The sequence below is a fragment of the Mya arenaria genome, chromosome 1 (assembly GCF_026914265.1).
Source record: "Mya arenaria isolate MELC-2E11 chromosome 1, ASM2691426v1".
Classification (NCBI taxonomy): domain Eukaryota; kingdom Metazoa; phylum Mollusca; class Bivalvia; order Myida; family Myidae; genus Mya; species Mya arenaria.
In genome coordinates this window covers 24,952,077-24,972,942 of record NC_069122.1, presented here as the reverse complement: position 1 = coordinate 24,972,942, position 20,866 = coordinate 24,952,077, and the positions used below count along the sequence as shown (strand labels likewise).

General features: G+C 36.1%; 1 protein-coding gene across 2 annotated transcripts in view; it reads left to right on the top strand.

Annotated features, from left to right (window-relative positions):
- LOC128229427 (telomere-associated protein RIF1-like) overlaps positions 1 to 20,866 on the top strand; it is a 238,016-nt gene that overhangs the window by 106,724 nt on the left and 110,426 nt on the right. For both annotated transcript variants that reach the window (XM_052941345.1, XM_052941344.1), the window contains exons 21-23: positions 12,076 to 12,278; positions 15,671 to 15,959; positions 20,250 to 20,413. In XM_052941345.1, coding sequence (XP_052797305.1) covers positions 12,076 to 12,278; positions 15,671 to 15,959; positions 20,250 to 20,413 — 656 coding nt within the window. The remainder of the gene's footprint in view (positions 1 to 12,075; positions 12,279 to 15,670; positions 15,960 to 20,249; positions 20,414 to 20,866) is intronic.

The window sequence follows — 20,866 nt, the reverse complement described above, 5'->3', positions numbered from 1 at the left end:
TTAACCAGGTTTTCACATAGTGAAACCTGGTCATTAGAATGACGAACGTCGTTGTTTAGGTGGGCGGTCAGCCCCGCGTCGTCAAATTCGTCTATGAAACTGAATTATTTCAGTAAGGGTCGACATTTCTTGACCAAACTTGGTCTATAAGAAGACTTCATGGATACCTTTCATGGGATTGCGTTTGGGGTCCCTAGAGTCAAGGTCACTGTTACTAAAATAGAAAACGGTTGAAACTGAATAACTTTGGTTAGGGTTGACATATCTTGACCCAACTTGGTATAAAGGAAAAGTTTATGGATACCTTTCATGGAATTGCGTTTGGGGTCCCTAGGATCAAGTTCAAGGTCACTGTTACTAAAAACAGTTGAAACTGAATAACTTTAGTCAGGGTTCACATTTTTTTACCAAACTTGGTATAAAGGAAGAGTTTATGGATACCTTTCATGGAATTGCGTTTGGGGTCCCTAGGGTCAAGGTCAAGGTCACTGTTACTAAAAACAGTTGAAACTGAATAGCTTTAGTCAGGGTTCACATTTTTTTACCAAACTTGGTATAAAGGAAGAGTTTATGGAAACCTTTCATGGAATTGCGTTTGGGGTCCCTAGGGTCAAGGTCAAGGTCACTGTTACTAAAAATAGAAAAACAGTTGAAACTGAATAACTTTAGTCAGGGTTAATATAACTTCACCAAACTTGGTATAAAGGAAGAGTTTATGGAGACCTTTCATTGGATTGCGTTTGGGGTCTCTAGGGTCAAGGTCACTGTTACTAAAAATATAAGAATGGTTGAAACTTAATAACTAGTCAGGGTTCACATATCTTGATCAAACTTGGTATATAGGAAGAGTTTATGGATACTTTTTAATGGGATTGCATATAGGGCTTCTAGGGTCAAGGTCAAGGTCACTGTTACTAAAAATAGAAGAATGGTTGAAACTGAATAACATTAGTCAGGGTTCACATATCTTGACCAAGCTTGGTATGGGCGGTGTCAAACTCACATATGAAACTGAATAATTTCAGTCAGGGTTGACATAAATTATCTTGACCAAACTTGGTCTATAGGAAGAGTTTGTGAACAACTTTCTTTAAAATCATTTTCATTTTCCAGCAACAGAGTTTGATTATTTACTAAAATCACCGATGATAACAATATCTATATGTGCCATAACAAAGTAACATAATCATCTTTATTAATTGATTAACCTTTCCCTTTAATATTCATTTCCACTCTTATGCATGCTTTCCTGTCTTCTGTGTATATCCTCTAACCAATTTGGCATGTTCTTATGCATACACACAACACACAACAAATCAACTTAATTATAATTCTCACAACACAAGCTGAAGTTCTTCTGTCAATCACTGAAAACCTGGTTTTGTCGCATTGCGGCGTTTCTTGTTGCGATCTTGAATGCCCAGATTTTACTTCCAATTCCCACGAAGTTCCGTTCAGTGGTCAAAATAACTACTGTAAATCATTGTGGATAGGGCCCTATTGTGCATAGGACGCTGTTGAAAAAATATGATCAAAATCGAGAAAGAAAACTTAATACCACTTCAGATACAATGTTCGAAATTGGCGGTAGTCCGATAGCCCGAGGCTACCAATTTCAGCTTTGGCTACCAAATTTCCGCAAATACTAGCCCGACTGGGCTACTGCTTTTTTTTTTAAATGATTTTTAAGAACATTCTAATTAAACGCAAAAATATACTGTGGTATTACTTCTAATTGCTAACTGATTTTAAACAGTGAGCATCTTACAATTTCATACGATTTCCATTTATAAATGCTTATTATTCAACAATGCATGTTTTGTGCAAAATTGGATGTTTTATGGTGTTCAAGTTCGGGGAAGCGAATTTGGTGCCAGGCTATTAAAATTTCCTATCTGGTAGCCCGAATGGACGAGGGGATTCAAATCCAAAATTCGTACACTGAAAGTATATAATTATAGGACCCATTGAAAAAATGTCAAAATCGGCAGCTGCCATATTTGTCATTTCTTTTATTGAATTAAAATCCTGAAAAGGTTATTAACCCTTTACTTCATGTAAAACCAAGCCATATTAGGCTTGCCAGTGTATGGCTTATCAGTGCATATCAATATCCCTTCATAGGAGATTATTGGTTATTATTGGAATATTGACTCTCATGTACAACAAACCTATTTTCTAAGTACTTCTTTTGGTTTAATCAATAAGTAATCAATGTCAAGTTTGTAAAGAGTTAAATTTTCAATCCAGTGATAATTTTTTTTATTATGTGGTCTATATTATATCCGCATGATATTTATAAACAAACAGAAAAAATGTCAAAATTTGATGAAATTTTATTTTTGTTACACTTAAATTTATCAAACTTAACAAAAATATTAAGTAAACAACATATTATTTTAATTGATTTAATTAAACATGAAGCAAAACAGAAATGGAAAGAATAACAACATAATTTATTACAAAGAAACAAGGTACATTAGATACAAAACAGAGGAAATATATATAAAAGTTGAACCACATTCATAATGTTACATTCTCTAATGATACAAATTACAATGAACAAATACAGTAATTATTCTACTACTAAAGGAGGCCTACATGTTGTTGTTTTCTAAAGTAATAATGTTTAGTTGAATGTCCAGGCATTATCATTATTTGGTTTGATTATCAAAATCCCAGCATTTGGTGTTTCTTTGTGCGCGTGACGTTGCGGACCTAGTGTTCACTATCTCGACGTTGTACTCAACATCACCTTCATCGAAGCCGGAAAGTTCACATTCGTTAGTCAATCATTAAATATAAATGCCATTATTCAGTAATGTTGTTTTAAACCGAAGTCAACAAGAGTAGAAATTAGTTCTTGACTGCATTCTTGTGTATTTGAAAACACGTGTTTCAACAGCTGATTGATGTAAAATTGGGTCATTTCTGGGTTTTACAATCGAAAAGTCATTATTTTGTAACTTATTTGTAATTAATTTGGATTTGTAGAAGCAGATGCACATTTTTATGACCGGATAAGGGACTAACAGAAGTGACACATATGTCCCATATAATGATTTATGGTCTTGGTTTATACAAGTCAGACAGTTTTTTTGTTTATCCAACATGGCCGACTTTCTGACATGATTTTGAACCATGACCTGTGACGTCACATGCGTGATCAATAAAATATAGTTGTATTTTTGATAGATAATTAGTGAAAAAAAATGAGGCAGAAATGCTTTCAAACCTGCGCAGTAAACGCTTTATGCATCTTTGATACCAATGACCTTAATTTGTGATTTTCCGAAATTCTTAAAATAGTAACTTGGTGTTTTTTGAGTGCATTTTTCAATGTTTATACTTCATAAAAATGCATTTATAGCAAATAAACAAGCAACAAGAGGCTTTGAAATTCTTCTAAGAAAGCTTCATTCCAGGAGGCCCCATGGACCCCTGGCCAGGGCTTTTCCCTGTAGTCACCTAGTGCTCTAGCGGCCCCCTTGCTCCCAGCTAAATTCTCAGTATTTTCCAAATTCTGTACTTACAACCATTATAGTTTGTTATAATGTCTGAAAAATGGCTTTATACACTTTAATAATCTTAGGCATTATTTAATTTTGTTTTAAAATGGGACTGATTTTTCAAGAAAATATGCTTTAAAAATATCTTGTTGGAAATGAATACTTGAAAAAATGCTAAAATATCAGATTATTTACAATGAAGAACATTACTTTAGGTGGAACGCCACTATGAATTTTTTTTCGAGTTACTGTCTGAAAATTGGTATCCAAATAGAAGAGTATATGCCCAGTTAGGGACTGTTTTTACTTTTTCAATATTCGGAACAGTTTTGAATCTACGAGTTTTCAAAATATGCCACTGACGTCAATTTTGAGACGTCTCTCATATTTTTGCGTTCCAGCTACAATAACCGATATTTTTATCAATTCTTCGTTTACAGCTATGAAATTTCAACGTCAAGTACGTCTTGTGAAAACTTTCACGCTCATATATTTTTCTTTCTCTTGTTGAACGTCATTGTTTCTAAATTTGTCTATAACCTCATTTTTCGCGGGAAAAACGGCGTCGTGTTTCGCTGAAAAAAGTGCGCCTTTCTTTAATTCTTGAAAAAACTGCTCGTTTAATTTTTGATTTTTTTAAATACATGTATTCAACGTTTTATTACAAATCGCATGCTATCAAGACAAGGGTGTACACCTCACCGACTTCGTTTTTGCGCAGTATCAAATAATCTAACCCCTATACCTGTTTCTTTTTTAATTCGTAGTGTATTTAAATGTTTAGCATGATGTTAATCGAATTGATTTTGTTTATTAAATGGAAAGATTAGAAATCTTAGAGTGTCTGATCAGTTTTATGTTGGGGATATTTGTTATTGTTGTTGTACAAAATATCTAATTCCACACAAGACGGGCGCTGAATAACCAGCTTTATAAATCAATGACTTAAATCTGGCGGCTATTTTAATGAGAGGCTTTCTTAATTATGTCTCCCCCTCTCTGGGGGAGACATATTGTTTTTGCCCTGTCCGTCAGTCCGGTAGTCCGTCCGTACGTCACACTTCGTTTCCGATCGATAACTGGAAAACCGCATGACCTAGGATCACCAAACTTGGTAGGGAGGTTGGTCGTGAGGTGTAGAGGATCCCTATTGTTTTTGGGGTCACTAGGTCAAAGGTCAAGGTCGCGGCGACCCCCAATATAAAAAACATTTCTGCTCAAAATCTTGAGAACGGTTTGACCTAGGTTCACCAAACTTGGTAGGGAGGTTGGTCATGAGGTGTAGAAGATCCCTATTGTTTTTGGGGTCACTAGGTCAAAGGTCAAGGTCGCGGCGACCCCCAATGTAAAAAACGTTTCCGCTCAATATCTTGAGAATGGTTTGACCTAGGTTCACCAAACTTGGTAGGGAGGTTGATCATGAGGTTTAGAAAACTCCTATATTTTGGGGGGTCACAAGGTCAAAGGTCAACGTCGCTGTGACCTCTAATGTAAAAAAATATTTCCGTGCAATATCAGGAGAATGCTTTGATCTAGGTTCACCAAACTTTGAAGTGAGGTTGGTCATGATGTCTAGATGATCCCAATTGTTTTGGGGGTAACAAGGTCAATAGTCAAGGTCGTGGTGACCTTCCATGTAAAAATCATTTGCGTGTAATATCTTTCACATATGTTTACCTAAAATTGTAGAGATGTTACTCGGGTGTACAAGACCCGCATTGTTTTTGAGGTCACTATGTCAGAGGTGAAGGTCACAGACACCTGAACATAAGAAAAGGTTTCCGATCAATAAGTGGAGTTCCTATTGCCTTTGAGTCTTGAACTTTTGCATGCTGGTAGGTCTTCTTGGGCAGATGATCCGTATTGATTTTGGGGTCACTGGGTCCAAAAAGAGTGATGATGAAAAAACGGTTTCCAATCAATAACTTAAGTTCTGCTTTACCTGGAGTCTCCAAACTTTGCATGCTTGTAAGGGTCATGCAGTAGTTGGGGTCACTGGGTCAAAGGTCAAGTCCACAAGGGCTTGAAGATGAAAACCGTTTCCGATCAATAACTGGCGTCTCATTTCAACTTTCGTGCATTTTGTTTATTTTGTTTTTTGTCCATAAAAGACCTGCCGTTTTTTCCCTGAGAAACAGCAGCACTTGAAGGCCTTTGCATTTTTATGGTAAGTGTCTGTTTACTAAGCCTTCGGGGGAGACATGCGCTTTTCTCAAAAGCCCATTCTAGTTATTAACCCTTTAGCACATAGACAAGTGGTCAGATTACACCTCCCAGTCAATAGCCAACTTACTGATAAGCAGACCTTATCTGCATAGGTACTTTTCAGGATATTTGAAAATCAGCAAATGAATACAGCAGTATGACCTTAAAATCATTATAACTCCAAATAATTGTTTCCAAATCTTTTTTATGTGAATACATTTTTATAGATAATTAAATTATCTAATAAATGGTGTCAATAATGAAATAGAAAATTATTTTATTTCATCTGTGAATGCATTTCCAAGATGGAATTGTAACATTTCTTTGAAATGTCATAATTGCATTAAATCAAAGGGTAATAAAATGCTGGGATTGATTTAAATTTTATTACCCCTATCATAAAAAAGACCCATATGGATTAAAAAGCCGACAATTGATGTTCTTGTGTATAGTACACAGAAATGTGGCAGGAATATCTGGTGTCATCCAGCTGAGAGATCCAGTCCAGATTGTCTGTTTAACTTTATTACCCCCTCATAAAATTCTTTACAATAAAAAAGCCGAGAAATGTTTTCAAAGTAATGAATAAAAAGATCTAGATCATGAAACGCTTGCACAAATGTGTTTACTTGACCTATTTTACGACCGGAACCATGCTGGCCATCGATTAGCTCAGCAGAAAATTTACTCATCATTTTCTCGGCTACTTATTGTTTCTATTGTTTGTAACACAAAATATTATCTTCAAATAATTATAATCTTTATTGATTTTAATGGTTAATCCAACTGACATTATATATTCAATGATTACGCATCAATGTTTTAGGGGAAATTCCATACTGTACAGTACTGCTATTCCTCGAGGTTTTATTACCTCACAGTGGGATCTCACACCTGTGATTGGCAGTATAAATAATAACCTTCAAGTTTTAGCAGACGACATTTTCGAGGGAAAATCAATACACAAAAGGTTAAGCTTTAGCTTTATAAACACCCGGGATATTGTTTACAAAAAGAAAGATGCAAAATTGAAGTATTGAAATGACCCTATTGAAATATGCGGGAGATGCGTATACATCCAGTAGTGTATAGGGTCGGTCAGATGCGTTTACATCTGCTAATGAGCTATGTCGGCCTATCTCGTATACATGCGCTAAAGGGTTAAGCAATCTCATTTGCCGAGTTAAAATATTTTGATAATACACATCAATAATCGTTCCAGTCACTATGCTATGAGCTGTGACTATGCTGATTAGTGCTTTGCAGTCAATGCGAAAACTTTTTCTAGCTCATAGGACATTGCGACAGACAAGGACCAAATTTTTACCTGTTGCAACAACTTTTTACCTGTCGCAATATGTTTAACCTATCCCGACATTTTTACCCGGTCCGACAACTTCTACCCAATACAATTAACTCTTACAATACTGAATGCATTGCTTATTGCAGTTACAGTGACAAAGACTAATAGACTATTCTAAATTATTTCATTTATTTCATATACACATAATTTCAAATGTCCCGACAAAGAAACTCAATGTTCCTAAGATTTTCTTCAACACTTTGATAGTCCGCAATCTTATCCTCGGAGTCTGTTTCCCCAAACATGTCGCTGATTTCATCCTCCAACAGATCTGCCAAGGCCTGCCTTCTTTCCAAGATGAAACAAACTTTCTGTCTAGAGGGGGTCTTTTCTTTTGCTCTGCAGATGAAATTTGCAATTTACGCCCTGGCTGAGCATCTTTAGAATATTTTTTAAAAATCATCTGGAATGCTTAATTGTAATCGTAGTTTGAGAAAATACTAAAATATAATTATTTCAGAACTGTCAAATAGTTTGTCTGGAGAAATTGTCACTTGCGTCTAAAACGTGATTGTTTCTATTAAGATCCTTTTAATTTAATAAATAACACAAGCTAATGACAAAAAATACTTGCTTATTAACACAAATCAAAACAAACACACTATAAAATGACTAATAATAGCTTGAAAAATATAACCTTTTACTTCGATAGACGTGACCTCGGTGTTTTTGACAGAGACAAACAGAGCGGAACGCATATGTAATAAAAATAACGATTGGCTTAGAAAATGTTCGTGAACCAATGAAATACAGCGACGCTCTCGCTTTCATGCTGAGCTAGTCGTAACCGAATGTGAGCGTAATTTAAACAGAGCTAGCTTTATCGCAAACGTAAGCATGTGTCAGAGTGAATACAAATAGGTAAAATAAAATGCAAATCTCACTGAAATAAAAGTGGCTTTTTTCATCAGGACTTATAAAATTTCCTGACAATAAATGTCCGATTTTGATTTCTTTTCACTGCATTTTTTTTCACTGGATATATTTTCGTCGGACATTGTGCGACAAAAACAGAAATTTCAGCCGGTCATCACCGAAAATTACCGGACATGACCGACTCTCCGACGGACATTCGCATTGACTGGCTTTGTTTTTTATAGATACATCTACTGTAATAACACAACAATAAAGATCTGCAGTTATAAGGCTCTAAACTAAGCAAAAGCATAATAATCCAGTGTGTGACACTCATTTCATACACAAAATATAACTAACAAACCAAAAAATGATAATCGACAGAAATCTGCATTGTAATAAGCACAAACGGATCCCGGCAGTAGAGGGGGTGCAGCCCCCCCCCCCCTCCCCCCTTGAAATCATCCAAGTTTTCTTCTGTATGTCACTATCGGAGAAAAATATAATAGTATACAGATCTATAAAATATGCGACTATAGAGTTCAGTGTTTTGAATCTAAGTTTGATGTAGTCAATCGGTTATCATTGAATAAAAACATATACAATTAATAAATTCCACTAATATTGGTAACCATATTATTGACTAAGTTTGGTAGTGAATATAACTCATGAACATTTTCAACGAGGGTCATTTGTTACGCAACAATTTGGGGATGGGTGGGGGATGGTCAGTCATGATCGGTCATTCGATGAACAGAAAGAAAATGACTCATGTGGTCACTATATAACGGGGTCAATCGGCGTTAATTTAAAACACACTTAAATTTTAAAGTGAAACTCCTATTCAAATCAATATTCCACATGTATAACAAACATTTATTTTGACTGATAAACCCTTATTTCTTACTAAATAATAAACTCATACAAAATATTATTCACTGATTACAAGATTGTAACTGTTTATTTAATAGTAGAAAGCGCAAAAATGATTCATTTTTTTTGGTGAATGCTAAAGGATTTACTATGGTCTCATATTTCTTTCAAATTAAACTCGGTATTCTTTATAAGAATCATTGTTTTCGAGATGTATTTATTCTTAAAGGCATATTAAAACAATAGTATTAGTTGTGGTTAATCATATTTGTGTTTAATACTTGTTTTTGCACTGATTGTAAATGATCACATTGAATTGTTTCTATTATCTCATCTTATTAAGGGTTGTTATAGTTCACACAAATGCACTCACATGAACGCACGTATACGCCCACGTACTCGTACATGCACGCACGCCCATACACACGAACACGCACACACACATACGCACACACACACTATGATGAAATATATGTTCCAAATGGCTCAAATGATGATCTTTTTAATGATTTTAGTGCAGTAAAATGTTTAATTTTGTTAATCAATGCATTGTTTGTTTTAATTCATAACGAGTTAGTTTGTTTTCCTGACTTTACCTCTGAAGCTTCTCGTGCGTTCAAGCAAATTCATGAGGCAACTTTCGGCAATGCATTCAATGCCCATGATACAGAAGCCAACATAGCTACCTTATCCCGCACTCAATGTCCCTGCCATGCGTATTGTACACGCGTGTGTGCGTGCGTGCGTGTGTGTGTGCGCGCGTGCGAGCGTGTGTACATACATGCCTGCGTGTGAGAGCGTACATGTGTGTGAGAGCGTGTGTATGGGCGTGCGTATGATCGTTTGTGTGTGTGTGCGCGAGCGCGTGCGCATATATGCATGCGTATGCACGCGTGCTTGAGTGTGGGATGGTGTGTGGGGTGAGTTTTTACGCGTGCGTACGTGACTTTATTGTACGTTTTGTGCTTGTGTTTGTAAGTAAGCTATAACAACCCTTAACAAAATGAGCTTATAGTAACTATTTAAAGATGCACACTTACTCTCCCATCTCAACTCAACTCAATATCTTAATTTTCCCCATGGCTGGACATATTCATAATATATCCAAACATTGATAGACATAGAACATGAATAATATTATATACAATAATAGTACAGTTTAAAATTATAGCATATTGCTGTCAGAATATTTATATAGGTAGGATATAGCTATATACAGGGCTTCTAAAAACCGGCAATTTGCCGGTCTGGACCGATTTTGACCAAGCCAGACCGATTTCAGTTTCAAAAAGTGTAAAAAAAATTGGTCCGAAATTTTCTTAATTTTTTTTTTGTAATTTCGGTCCAAAATGACTAAGCCAGTAAAATATATAGAAATTGTAATACATAAACATTCATGGGTCATTCACACATTCAAAACTACATCCAATGGGTCATAAAAGTGTCTTGGTTACCATGAGACCTATGCGACCAGCTGCTTTTTTCCGCTACGCTGATCACTCTATAGCCTATCTGTTAATTAGCAGACGCTTGTAATCGGTCCAATCACATGTTTTGGTATAAGCAGAAGACACAATTAAACAAACTATGTGTTAATAATCTGCTTGCAGCTTTCCTGATTAAGTGTTACAATCGGTCCATATTTTCACATGGCAATATGCTATATGTTGTCGTCGATCATTACATGATATCCGTTTGTTGATTACAAAACGGTTAAATTTAAATTGTTATAAAGAACCATTGCTGGTTAAAAACGGCTTTAAAGATAAATGCATCTCATTGTAAATCCGTGAAAGCATTAAACTACCGAATTAATTAACGTAATAATATATAGGATATCAACAGCGATACGGTTGATTAACTACATAGTCTGACAGCTGAGTCCGCCGCTTACGTCATATATATTCTTGTTAGAAACGCCGCAGCACTCGATGAGAATCTCATTTGAATTAAACTTGTATCAATGACTATCCGAATCGGCTATGCTGGCTCTAGAGCCCTCTTACAAATTGCCACATCGCAAAAAATATTGACATAAAAGACGTCGCGAAAATGTATGACATTCCTATAAAATCGGACTATTGAACAAAAAGCTTACATTCTACATGCAAATAAAATAAGTCTATTTGACTTCCATGATAGTAAGGTCGTATGTGATCTGACGCTTGGATGCAGAAATCTTGTCGAAAACAAGGGTTCTTATGAGAAATACCGAGTTAATTTGAAATCAATGAGCATAAAACATGGTATTTTTACATTATGAGATTAGAGTAGACCACAGTAAATATTTTAGCATTCACCAATAATTTAATGTTTTTGTGCATTCTGTTATTAAACACGCGGTTAAAATCTTGTAACCAGTAATTAATATTTTCCATAAATGCATAATTGAGTAAGAAGTTCAAGTTTTATAAGACAATATTGATCTTGTTATACATGTTTATGCATGGATTTTGGATAAGCATGTCACTTTAACTATAGTTCATTTATAATCAGTGCTTTAATTATTTAATAATGTTAACTATTCAGAATTCAACAGAAGAAAACAATGTTGAATTATCAATTTAACTAAAATTAACAACAACTGTTATAATTATGTTATTGATCAGTGGATTAATTTACGTCATGCTAAACGTTTAATAACAATACGTAATGAAAAAGAACAGGTATAGGGGTTAGATTATTTGATACTGCGCAAAAACGAACTCGGTGAGGTACCCTTTTTTTTATATCAGGCGATTTGTAATAAAATATTGAATACATGAATTTAAAAAAATCAAAAATTAAACGAGCAGTTTTTTCAAGAATAAAAGAAAGGCGCACTTTTTTCAGCGAAACACGACGCCGTTTTTCCCGCGAAAAATGACGTTCAAGACAAATTTTAAATAAATAACGTAAAACAAGAGAATGAAAAATATATGTGCGTGAACGTTTTCACAAGACACACTTGAGGTTTAAATTTCCTAGCGGTAAACGAAGAATTGGTGAAACTATCGGTTATTGTAGCTGGAACGCAAAAATATGAGAGACGTCTTGAAATTGACGTCAGTGGTATATTTTGAGGAGTCATAGTTTCAAAACTGTTCCGAATATTGAAAATGTAAAAACAGTCCCTAATTGGGCATATGCTCTTCTATTGGTATACCAATTTTCAGACAGTAACTCGAAAAAAAATTCATAGTCGTGTTCCACCTTAAATCACAAATATCTATAAAAGGACAAAATTTATGATGCTAAAACTAGCCTTTTGCAACTATTTTGCCTTTTCAGCTGGAATCCTTATGGATGGACATATGCACATGTATACAGGGACGCTACTCTGGCCTGGTAGACAGCGAGTTCCTACACAAGTTATCTCCCTTGCTGGAAGCTACGTTCTTGCACAGTCGGCGGCAGATCAAGAACCAGACCCTCGCACTGTGGAGCTCCTTATTCAGCAAGGCTTCAGAACTGGATTATCCTGTATCACTTAAGTAATAATATGTCTCTCTCAAACATAGAGAATACTTGAAGATTCATATATTTTTGTCTGGTCATTACTCAGCTGTTACAAAAGCAGGCATATATTGGGTCTAAATTTAGCCCCATTTGCCCCTGGAAAACATTACTAAGCTGTTACAAAATCAGGCATATATTGGGTCTAAATTAAGCCCCATTTGCACCTGGAAAAGATTACTAAGCTGTTTTTAGCTCACCTGAGCACAAAATCGTTCAAAGAAATGAATTCCATGCAGAACTCTGGTTGCCATGGCAACCTAAAGGAAAAGCATCAACAATTGGTTATAATCATCATCATCTTCTCCTAAACCCCTTGGACAATTTAAATGAAACTACATAGGAATGATCCTTGGTTGGTGCTTTTTCAAAATTGTTCAAAGAAATAAATTCCATGCAGAACTCCATGCCATGGCAACCTAAAGGAAAACGTCAACAATTGGTTATTATCATCAGCTTCTCCTAAACCCCTTGGACAATTTTAATGAAACTCCATAGGAATTATCCTTGGTTGGTCCTTTTTCAAATTTGTTCAAAGAAATGAATTCCATGCTGAACTCTGGTTGCCATGGCAACCTAAAGGAAAATGTCAACAATTGGTTATAATCATCATCTTCTCCTAAACCGCTTGAGAAATTTTAATGAAATTTCATAGGAGGGATCATTGGTTGGGTCTTTTTCAAAATTGTTCAAAAAAATGAATTCCATGCAGAACTTAAAAAACTTTTTTTGGCAAACACTATTAGGCCTATTTCTTATTTGTGAACACGATACAGTCTTTAGTTTTAATTGTAGCTCGATGAAACTTTTACAGTATCTAGAGCTACATTAAAGCTCGGTTCCTTTCGAAAACCAGCCAGATCCGCCCATGCATGCCTAGATTATGGCCCTTGATAGTATAAAAAAATGCTATTGTGCAAATCCTAGCTTGTGAACATAATACAGTCTTCAGTTTTGATTGTATCTCGATGAAACTTGTTAAGTGTCTAGATATCCTTTAGAGCATGGTTCCTTTCGAAAACCAGCTAGATCCGCCCATGCATGCCTAGATTATGGCCCTTGATAGTATTAAAAAATGCTATTGTGTAAACACTAGCTTGTGAACATGATACAGTCTTCAGTTTTGATTGTATCTCGATTAAACTTGTACAGTATTTAGATATCCATTAGAGCTTGGTTCCTTTCAAAAACCAGCCAGATCCGCCCATGCATGCCTAGATTATGGCCCTTGATAGTATAAAAAAATGCTATTGTGTAAACACTAGCTTGTGAACACGATACAGTCTTCAGTTTTTAATTGTATCTCGATGAAACTTGTACAGTATATCGATATCCATTAGAGCTCAGTTCCTTTCGAAAACCAGCCAGATCTGACCATGCATGCCTAGATTATGGGCCTTGAAAGTACTAAGTCTATTTTTTAGCCAAGTCTACATGAGCGAAGTCTATTTTTAGCCAAGTTTACAATTTGCCTCAATCGTCACGAAACTTGGTCAGGATGTTTGTCCCAGTAATTACTCGGACGAGTTCGAATATGGGTCATCTGGGGTCAAAAACTAGGTCACAGCGCCCAAACATGGAAAAATCTTGTTAACACTCTTAGAGGTAACATTTTCAGCCCAAATATCCTGGAAAATTGTCAGAAAGGTTGTTTTGATGATTTCTAGCTCGAGTTCAAATATGGGTCATCTAGAGTTAAAAACTAGGTCACAGAGCCCAATCATGGAAATACCTTGTTAACACTCTCGAGGTAACATTTTCAGCCCAAATATCCTGGAAATTTTGTCAGAAATGTTGTTTTGATGATTTCTAGCTCAAGTTCGAATATGGGTCATCTGGGGTCAAGAACTAGGTTACAGAGCCCAACTATGTAAATACCTTGTTAAAACTCTCGAGGTAACATTTTCAGCCCAAATATCCTGGAAATTTGTCAGAAAGGTTGTTTCAATGATTTCTAGCTCAAGTTTGAATATTGGTCATCTGGGGTCAACAACTAGGTCACAGCCCAAATATGGAAATACCTTGTTAACACTCTCGAGGTAACATTTTCAGCCCAAATATCCTGGAAATTTGTCAGAAAGGTTGTTTTGATGATTTCAAGCTCAAGTTCGAATATGGGTCATCTAGGGTTAAAAACTAGGTCACAGATCCCAATTATGGAAATACCTTGTTAACACTCTTGAGGTAACATTTTCAGCCCAAATATCCTGGAAATTTGTCAGAAAGGTTGTTTCGATGATTTTAGCTCAAGTTCGAGTATGGGTCAACTAGGGTCAAAAACTAGGTCACAGAGCCCAAATATGGAAATACCTTGTTAACACTCTTGAGGTAACAATTTCATACATCAGAGAAGCCAAATCCCTGTTATTGCCCTTTTAATTATCATCAAGTCTATAGCAAAAAGTTTTACTGAGGTGAGCAATATATGGCCATCTTGGCCCTCTTGTTTAATATTCTTTAAGAACAAATATCAAGCTATATTGGTTACAAAGGTTAAATTCTTTTACTCAGGTGAGCGATTTAAGGCCATCATGGTCCTCTTGTTTTGGATTTGACCGATTGATTGAATGAAATCATAAAATTTCAAAGTAATGGTAAAAGTCTGTCTTCGAAATGCAATTACAGATCAAATCTGTAAATATTTGATCGTTTGACTGTCTTCGAAATGCAATTACAGATCAAATCTGTAAATATTTGATGGTATGACACAATTTATAATTGATTATTTGATTATCTGTAAAAAAATATAATCACATACAAAGATTTGGCCACTATTAATGCGAGAAATATTGATCTATAGGTCATACTGGTATATTAATTGGATTTTTCTTATATGCCTCAAAAAGGCCTATTATAATTAGGACTGCTTATCAGGAAGTTGGCTTTCGACTGGGAAGTCTTATCTGGTCCTGTTTGCTGAAGGGTTAATAAAAATAAGGCATGTAACAATGAGGAGGCACTTCCGAATTGTTTGTTATATGCCCTATATCTTTGACAATATAAAATAGAGTATTTTTCAAGGCTATATATATACTTTGTACACATGTATATAGTATTGACAGGCTAGGAAAACATAAAAATATTCTGTCCCCCTTGTTCGCCTATCAGGGAGCCCTGTGTATATGAACTGATGAATGTATACTATCAAGATTTCAAAATTTCCCTTAAATGAAAAATAAACTCCTTCTTCAAAGATCAGATAAAAGCCATGCTAAATGTGAATATAGACTTAAGATTTTGAGCTTGTGTACAGACATTGATTTTAAGCTGGTTTAGCTATCTCTATCTTGTGTTTGTCAATATGCAATAATTCAACTTCAAACTGAACTGATTTTTTTTTTTGGTAGTCAAGTTTCCTGATTTTTTGCAGGCCCATTCTGACTAAGGTGAAAACCAAGTCTTCTATTAAACTTCCCGGCTTTATCCCCATGGAGCCAGCGGTGATTGAGGAAACCCCTGTCAGTCAGATGACCCAGGGTGCAACCCCAGAGCCCCATCTTCCTGGCATGCCCTCCCCCCACAAAATCATGCGTGGGAGCTTCCTGAACAAGCCAGTTTCACCACGCCCTTCTAAGTCGCCGATCAAGACGCCCCATTCGCCCAGAGCTGCTGGATCTGCCAAGAAGAAAGTTCTCTCACTTGATGGATTTGATGAAGGGGTAGGTTCTTTGCTTACATGTAGATCTGACAAAAGAAAGACAGAAGTAAGTAATAACTGATAATTTATGCATCACTGATTGTTTTGTCATTATGTTTGAGAAGAGAAATTTGAGGCGGAATAAAAGCAATTTATATTAGAACTCAGACTGTGCATGTTTTTAAATTTTATCTATTTGTTCCCAGAAGGAGAGGGTAGTATTTGTCTGTCATTCAGGCTCTGCCATCAGTGCACAGTCTCAAGACTTGTGTATGCTTTTAAAATACCGTAAATGACTGGTTATAATAATAAGACCCAGGCAATAAAATCCGTGAAAAACTCTGGAAAAGAAACTTATAATCTTTGTTATGGGTTAAAGGACTTATTGAAAAAATGTTAAAATCATCAGCCAGCATTGGCCACCATGTTTGTGGACACTAATGATTTTTATGTCTCCCCCTCTCTGGGGGAGACATATTGTTTTTGCCCTGTCTGTCAGTCCGGTAGTCCGTCAGTCCGTCCGTACGTCACACTTCATTTCCGATCGATAACTGGAAAACCGCATGACCTAGGTTCACCAAACTTGGTAGGGAGGTTGGTCATGAGGTGTAGAAGATCCCTATTGTTTTTGGGGTCACTAGGTCAAAGGTCAAGGTCGCGGCGACCCCCAATGTAAAAAACATTTCCGCTCAATATCTTGAGAACGGTTTGACCTAGGTTCACGAAACTTGGTAGGGAGGTTGGTCATGAGGTGTTGAAGATCCCTATAGTTTTTGGGGTCACTAGGTCAAAGGTCAAGGTCGCGGCGACCCCCAATGTAAAAAACATTTCCGCTCAATATCTTGAGAACGGTTTGACCTAGGTTCACCAAACTTGGTAGGGAGGTTGGTCATGAGGTGTAGAAGATCCCTATTGTTTTTGGGGTCACTAGGTCAAAGGTCAAGGTCGCGGCGACCCCCAATGTAAAAAACATTTCCGCTCAATATCTTGAGAACAGTTTGACCTAGGTTCACCAAACTTGGTAGGGAGGTTGGTCATGAGGTGTAGAAGATCCCTATTGATTTTGGGGTCACTAGGTCAAAGGTCAAGGTCGCGGCGACCCCCAATGTAAAAAACATTTCCGCTCAATATCTTGAGAACGGTTTGACCTAGGTTCACCAAACTTGGTAGGGAGGTTGGTCATGAGGTGTAGAAGATCCCTATTGTTTTTGGGGTCACTAGGTCAAAGGTCAAGGTCGCGGCGACCCCCAATGTAAAAAACATTTCCGCTCAATATCTTGAGAACGGTTTGACCTAGGTTCACCAAACTTGGTAGGGAGGTTGGTCATGAGGTGTAGAAGACATGTATTGTTTTTCGGGTCACTAGGTCAAAGGTCACGGCGACCCCCAAAGTTAAAACCAATGCCGCTCAATATCTTGAGAACGGTTTGACCTAGGTTCACCAAACTTGGTAGGAAGGTTGGTCATGAGGTGTAGAAGATCCCTATTGATTTTGGGGTCACATGTCAAGGTCAAGTGCTTGAAAGATGAAAAATAGTTTTCAGATCATTAACTAGGGCTTATTGTGTGGAAATCCCTATTGAATTCTCACACCCTGCTTTCCAGCCAGATGTATCAGTACTTTACACCTCTAAGTCTTACTAAGCCTTCGGGGGAGACATGCGCTTTTCTCAAAAGCCCATTCTAGTTTTTTTCGTGGTTATTTTAAAACATGCCATACTAATACAAAGCAAAATATTCTTTCTAATGGTGTATCATAAACGATAACCTGGCAAGAATAAAAAGTTTTGTAAAGCAAAAAACCGTAAATTGTATGTGTTTGTTGGCAAAATGTCAACACCTACAGGAAAGTAAAAGGAACGTGGCAAAGTGTGAAAAAACAAGACTATTTTCGCAACAGTTTGTACTATTGGTATGTTAACCCTTTAGCACATGGGCAAGTGGCCAGATTACACCTCCCAGTCAATAGCCAACTTACTGATAAGCAGTCCTTATCTGTATAAGCATTGTAGGAGATTTGAAAATGAGCAAATTATTACGACAGTATGACCTTAAAATCAATATTACTCCAAATAATTGTGGCCAAATCTTTTTTTATGTGAATACATTTTTTATAGATAATTTAATTATCTAATACTGTGAAATCATTAATGTTCGTGGGCATGAAATTTCGTGGTTTGCCGAAAAAAAACAATTTCATGGGTACTTGAATTCGTGGATTTTCATTTTTGAAAAAAAAAAAATCCAAGATGCGATCGTCCTAGATTGTCTGCATAATATCCACGTGCTGGCCTGTGATTTCCGTCTTCTACGTCACTCGGTTTATGACACTCGCTAATAAGGTATGACATGCCAATTAGTGCATATACCCATGTCACTTATCGATTTAATTGGGAATAAGGGTAATAAAAGAAGATGTACCCTGATCATAAATACAGATAGGGGAAGCCATTGAATGCCATTTAAGAATTTTGCAAACTGTGAAAACACCGAAAAGGTGCGTATATTGTCACGTTCGGTGCTTAGTAACCTTCAATATACTAGTAATCGATTAATTATTTTATTAAATAAAAAAATCGAGTATAGACACTCATCACGCACATCTTGTAAACTTGGAGATTTTCATTAACAGCACACGTTTAAACACGTGCTTATAACTGTCATTTGCTGCATAAAACACATTTAATTGATTTGGTTCATTATTTGTTAAAGGCAGTTATAATATATTAACAGAATAATGATCGTAAGTTATACAGTGAGACAGGTTTTAACACTGTATACTGCGACCTCTGTAAAGAATATACTAGAGTATGTACGTAACAAGGCAATTGAAAAAGTGAATAAAGGGTTTATATTTCGTGGGATCTTGAATTCGTGGATCACCCAACCCACGAAAACCACGAACATTAATGCCCCACGAACATTAATGATTTCACAGTATATGGTGTCAATGATGAAACATTAAATTATTTTATTTCACCTGTGAATGCATTTCCAAGATGGAATTGTTACATTTCTTTGAAATGTCATAATTGCTTTTAATCAAAGGGTAATAAAATGCTGGGATCGATCTACATTTTATTACCCCTATCATAAAAAAGACCCATCTGGATTTAAAAGCTGACAATTGATGTTCTTGTGTATAATACACAGAAATATGGCAGGAATATCCGGTGTCATCCAGCTGACAGATCCAGTCCAGGGTGTCTGTTAAACTTTATTACACTCTCATAAAATTGTTTACAAAAAGAAAGCCGATAAATGTTTTTCCAGTATGAATAAAAAGATCTAGATCATCGAAACACTTGCACAAATGTGTTTACCTGACCTATTTTACGGCCGGAACCATGCTGGACATCTATAAGCTCCACAGAAAATTTACTCATCATTTTCTCGGCTACTTATTGTTCCTTTTGTTTGTAAACAAAATATTATCTTTAAATAATAATTATAATCTTTATTGATTTTAATGGTAAATTGAACTGACGTAATATATTTAATGATTTACGCATCAATGAATTTTGGGGATTTTCCATACAGTACACGGCTCGTGGTCTTATTACGTCACAATGGGATATCATACCTGCGATTGGGAGTATAAATACCTTCTAATTTTAGCAGACGATATTTTCAAGGGAAAATCAATACACAGAAGGTTAAACTTTACTTTTATAAACATCTAGGATATTGTTTACAAAAAGAAAAATGCAAAATTGAAATATTGAAATGACCCTATTGAAATATGCGGGCGATGCGTTTACATCCAGTAATGGATACGGTCGGCCAGATGCGTATACATCTGCTAATGAGCTATGTCGGCCTATCTCATATACATGCGCTAAAGGGTTAAACTGCTTAAAGGCAGTGGAGTTTTTCACACCTTATCATACCATTGACAAAAATTATTTCGACAGTGCACAGCTATGCATCTTTATATGCATGTTTAATTATTGTTTTATACAAAATATTATTGAATAATTTTATTCGTACAATAATGAAAAATTAAAATAATAAGCATTTTACGATACACTGTATCCAGATCCTCAACTGCCATTTTAACCTGTATAAACTCAATCGAGATGAATGACATCCCTTTCTACATAAATCTAAACAAACTTGTTTTGTTTTTTTACCATTTATTTCTCTGAAGAGCCAATTTCGACCTGACATCGACCTCAGAAAAAAATGTCAAAAGCTTGTTACTGTTTGTAAGACTCAGGCATTTTGTTACATTGAAATCTGAGGGGAAAAAGTGTGTCTTATAACCATTCATTTACGGTACATTTACAAGATTTGAATTTTATACAAACAGGAGTTTGTGGCCATAAAGTACTCCCCGAAGAAGATGGTGCTCACTGAGCACCAGAAAGATGTTCTCAAGGAGCGACATGCCTTGCCAACTGTGTACAACAGTCTAGAGAACTCTGTGGATGCCTCGCTGATGGCTGCACACTTCTCAACCGACACCCAGATGGAGTGAGTGTTGTGTAATTATGTTTCCCATTATAAATGGAGAGACGTATTGTTTTTATCTTGAATATTCGAAGAATTAGGAGGCTATACTACTCAACCCGGCGTCAGAGTCTGGTTAAAGTTTTAGGGCAAGTTGGCATGTTCACTTATAATTCCAATTCCCTTTATTCAATTCACTTTATATATCACATATTGTGATCAGTCAATGTCCGGCGTCTGTCGTCCGGCGTTCCGCGTCAACAATTGGTTATAATCTTCTTTTCCTAAACCGCTTGGACAATTTTAATGAAACTTCATTGGAATGATCCTTGGTTGGTGCTTTTTCAAAGTTGTTCAAAGAAAAGAATTCCATGCAGAACTCTGGTTGCCATGGCAATATAAAGGAAAAGCATCAACAATTGGTTATAATCATTATCTTCTCCTAAACCCCTTGGACAATTTTAATGAAACTTCATT